General features: G+C 49.3%; 1 protein-coding gene across 1 annotated transcript in view; it reads left to right on the top strand.

The window, feature by feature from the left end:
* Positions 1-96: 96 nt before the first annotated feature.
* LOC107301317 (acidic fibroblast growth factor intracellular-binding protein) overlaps positions 97-3,358 on the top strand; it is a gene marked incomplete at both ends in the record, with an annotated part of 19,699 nt that continues 16,437 nt past the window's right edge. The window contains 3 exons of the mRNA XM_015830559.1: positions 97-333; positions 2,288-2,395; positions 3,328-3,353. Of these exons, the coding sequence (XP_015686045.1) occupies positions 97-333; positions 2,288-2,395; positions 3,328-3,353 (371 nt within the window). The remainder of the gene's footprint in view (positions 334-2,287; positions 2,396-3,327; positions 3,354-3,358) is intronic.

The following is a 3,358-nucleotide window of genomic DNA, read 5'->3' as shown; positions in this document are numbered from 1 at the left end:
TCCTTCCTTCCTTCCTTCCTTCCTTCCTTCCTTCCTTCCTTCCTTCCTTCCTTCCTCCTCTTTCCTCCCTCCCTCCCTCCCTGACAGAAATTCCAGCCGGATCTGGCAGCCGGGAGCAGCAACACAGCCGCCACCTTCGTGCCCAACCTCAACGCCATCACCACCAGCCACAGCCTGCAGTGGATGGTGCAGCCTTCCCTGATGGGCGCCTCTTCGGGACTTCCTCCTTTCCCGCGGCCTTATCGCTGCCCGCACTACGCAGCCGGCATCCGTCCTGGCGTGATTCGCACCATGGGCCCGGGCTCAGTGCCTCGGAGGCGTCACTCGGAGCACGTGAGTGTTGGGGGGGGGAAAGAAAACTCCGCAACAACATCAGGCTAATATTTTATCTGCCCGCTGGTTTGTTTTCATTCTGCTTTCTGTATTTTTATAAATAACTCGAGGACTAGAACAAGAATGAAGGAGAAACTTCCTGACAGTGAGAACAATTAACCAGTGGAACAGCCTGCCTCCAGAAGCGGTGAATGCTCCAACACTGGAAGTTTTTAAGAAGAGACTGGACAGCCATTTGTCCGAAATGGTACTATAGGGTTTCCTGCCTGAGCAGGGGGTTGGACTAGATGACCTCCAAGGTCCCTTCCAACTTTATTGTTATTATTATTATTAATTCATGGCGGAGTTGACGTCCTCACAGCTCAACAGTTGCCAGATTTGAAAAAACTCTCGTCGCAGTTCAGTTTGCACCCCTGCCTGTGTCAAATACGAGCAGTCCTCGAACTTACAGCCGTTTGTTTAGTGACCATTCAAACTTACAACAGCACTGAAAAAAGGGTTTTTCATCCTTATGACAATTGCAGCATCGAAATTTCATCACTTGGCAGCCGACCCACATTTATGACGGTCGCCGTGTCCCGGGGTCACGTGATCTCCTTTTGCGACTCCCTTGGCGAGCCAAGCCAATGGGGAAGCCGGATTGACTTAACGACGGTGTTCCTAGCTTTATAACCGCAAGCGATTTACTTAACAACCGTGGCAGGGAAGGTTGTAAAATGGGGCAAAAATTCACTGAACAGCGGTCTCGCTTAGCCACAAGAAATTTTGGCGTCAGTTGTGGTCGTAAGTCGAGGACTACCTGTCATTTGAAAAAAGAAAAAGCTTGGAGCCCGTTTTGGAGGGGAAAAAAAAGTGGAAACCCTCAAAACTGGAAGAAAAAAAAAAAAACAGGTTATCTTGGATTGTCCTGGTATTTTGCGCCCCCTCCTGGCCATGAGGTGACATAATCATTCTGATAACGGGAATAACAGAGCTAGAAGGGACCTTGGAGGTCATCTAGTCCAACCCACTGCTCAGGCAGGAAGCCCTATACCGTTTCAGACAAAATGGCTGTCCAATCTAGGATCTACGGATCTAGGATCTATAGAGATGGGTCCACCCCTCTCACTTGGTGCTCTGATTTGATCCTGCTTCTCCACAAATTCAGGCTGGAGAGTGGGGATGATGGGAGATGTATTCCAATAATCCCAAAAGTGAAAAAAAATACCCAAAATCACATTCATCAACCGCTTTTTAACACACCGCCATCTTGCTTTTACGGTCTGGAGGTTCAATCCAGACCGTAAGAATCGGTCTGGTTTGAAAAACCAGATTTTGCACCGCTAAGCAAGGCGGTGGCAAAGTGAGTCGCGCCCAATTCTATGACTTTTTTTCCCCCCAACATTGTTAAGCGAATCACACGGTTGTAAAGTGAACCTGGCTTCCCCATTGACCTTGTTGGTCAGATCGAAAAAGGGGATCACGTGACATTTGTTAGGTGGGTTTTGCCTCATTTTATGACCTCTCCTGCCACAGTTGTTAAGTGGAACCTTGCAGCTGTTAAGTTAGGAACACTGTCGTTAAGTGAATCTGGCTTCCCCATTGATTTTGCTTGTCAGAAGGTCGCAAAAGGGGATCACACAGCGACCGTCGTAAATACGAGTCAGTTGCCAAACGTCTGAATTTTGATCACCTGACCCTGGGGAGGCTGCAACGGTCGTAAGTGTGAAAAATGGTCATAAGCCACTTTTTTCACTGCTGTTGTAACTCCGAACAGTCACTAAGTGAATCATAAGTCGAGAATTAACTTTATCTTGGTATCTTGGGTGTGTGATTGTGTTGCTGCCTGTTTGCAGAGCTTCCCCAAGTCCTTCTGAAGCAGCGCAATTGCACGCGGGGTTGTGTTACACACTGTGCTGCTCCAGAGACGGTTGCTTCGTGTTGTGTAGTTGTGATTCCAGACTCTCGTTTGCAGCTTAGCCCGGAGGAGGAAGAGCGACGGCGTTTGCGGAGGGAACGGAACAAGCTGGCGGCCGCCAAATGCCGCAACCGGCGCAAAGAGCTGACCGACACGTTGCAAGCGGTGCGTTCAAGACAAGCGGGATATTTTAATTGCCTTAGGCGAGGGGGGAGGGGGTCAGACTGGATGACCTCTGAGGTCCCTTCCAGGTCTTCCAGGTCTTGCAGGCTGAGCTTGCAAAGGATGGACAGGGTCCTGCAAAAGAATAGAATAGAATAGAATAGAATAGAATAGAATAGAATAGAATAGAATAGAATAGAATAGAATAGAATTATGGGATAGAATAGAATAGAATAAAATAGAAAAAGCTGGAAGGGACCTTGGAGGTCTTCTAGTCCAGCCTGCTGTCCAAGGCAGGAGACTTTACAGCAAGGGGTCTGCCAGAATTCCCCAGCCAACATGGCTGCCTGGGGAATTCTGGGAGTTGAAGTCCACCCATCTTAAAAGGGGCAACTTCGGAGAACCCCCCCCCAGCTTATACAAGGCAGTCCTCGACTTACGACAAATCCACCAAGCCCCAAATTTCTGTCGCTAAACGAAACATTTGCTAAGCAAATTTTGCCCTATTTTACGACCTTTCCTGCCACCGTCGCTAAATGAATCGCTGCGGTTGTTAAGTTAGTCACATGGCTTCCCCCGCTGACTTTGCTTGTCCGAAGGTCGCCAAAGGGGATCACGGGACCCCGGCACACACTGCGACCGTCATAAATAGGAGTCAGTTGCCAAAGCGTCTGAATTTTGATCCCGGGACCACGGAGGACGCTGCAACGGTCACAAGGGTGCGACATGGCTCTGAGTCCCTTTTTTCAGGGCCCTTGTAAATTACGACAGTTCGTCGTAAGTCGAGGACTACCTATATATTCCGGTCAACTAGTTTTCCGGTCCGTTTGGGGAAAACCTCCTAGCAAGGGAGCCCCCAAACATCTGAAGAATGGGATTCCTACCCTCCCCCTGGTCTAAATCCCTTCTGTTATTCATTCCCCCCCCCCCGCCAGGAAACGGATCAATTGGAAACCGAGCAGTCGG

The sequence above is a fragment of the Protobothrops mucrosquamatus genome, unplaced genomic scaffold (assembly GCF_001527695.2).
Source record: "Protobothrops mucrosquamatus isolate PMUCROS unplaced genomic scaffold, P.Mucros_1.0 scaffold11487, whole genome shotgun sequence".
In the NCBI taxonomy this organism is placed as follows: Eukaryota; Metazoa; Chordata; class Lepidosauria; order Squamata; family Viperidae; genus Protobothrops; species Protobothrops mucrosquamatus.
Note: the sequence above shows the minus strand (reverse complement) of the source record. Positions and strands in the feature narration are given on the sequence as shown.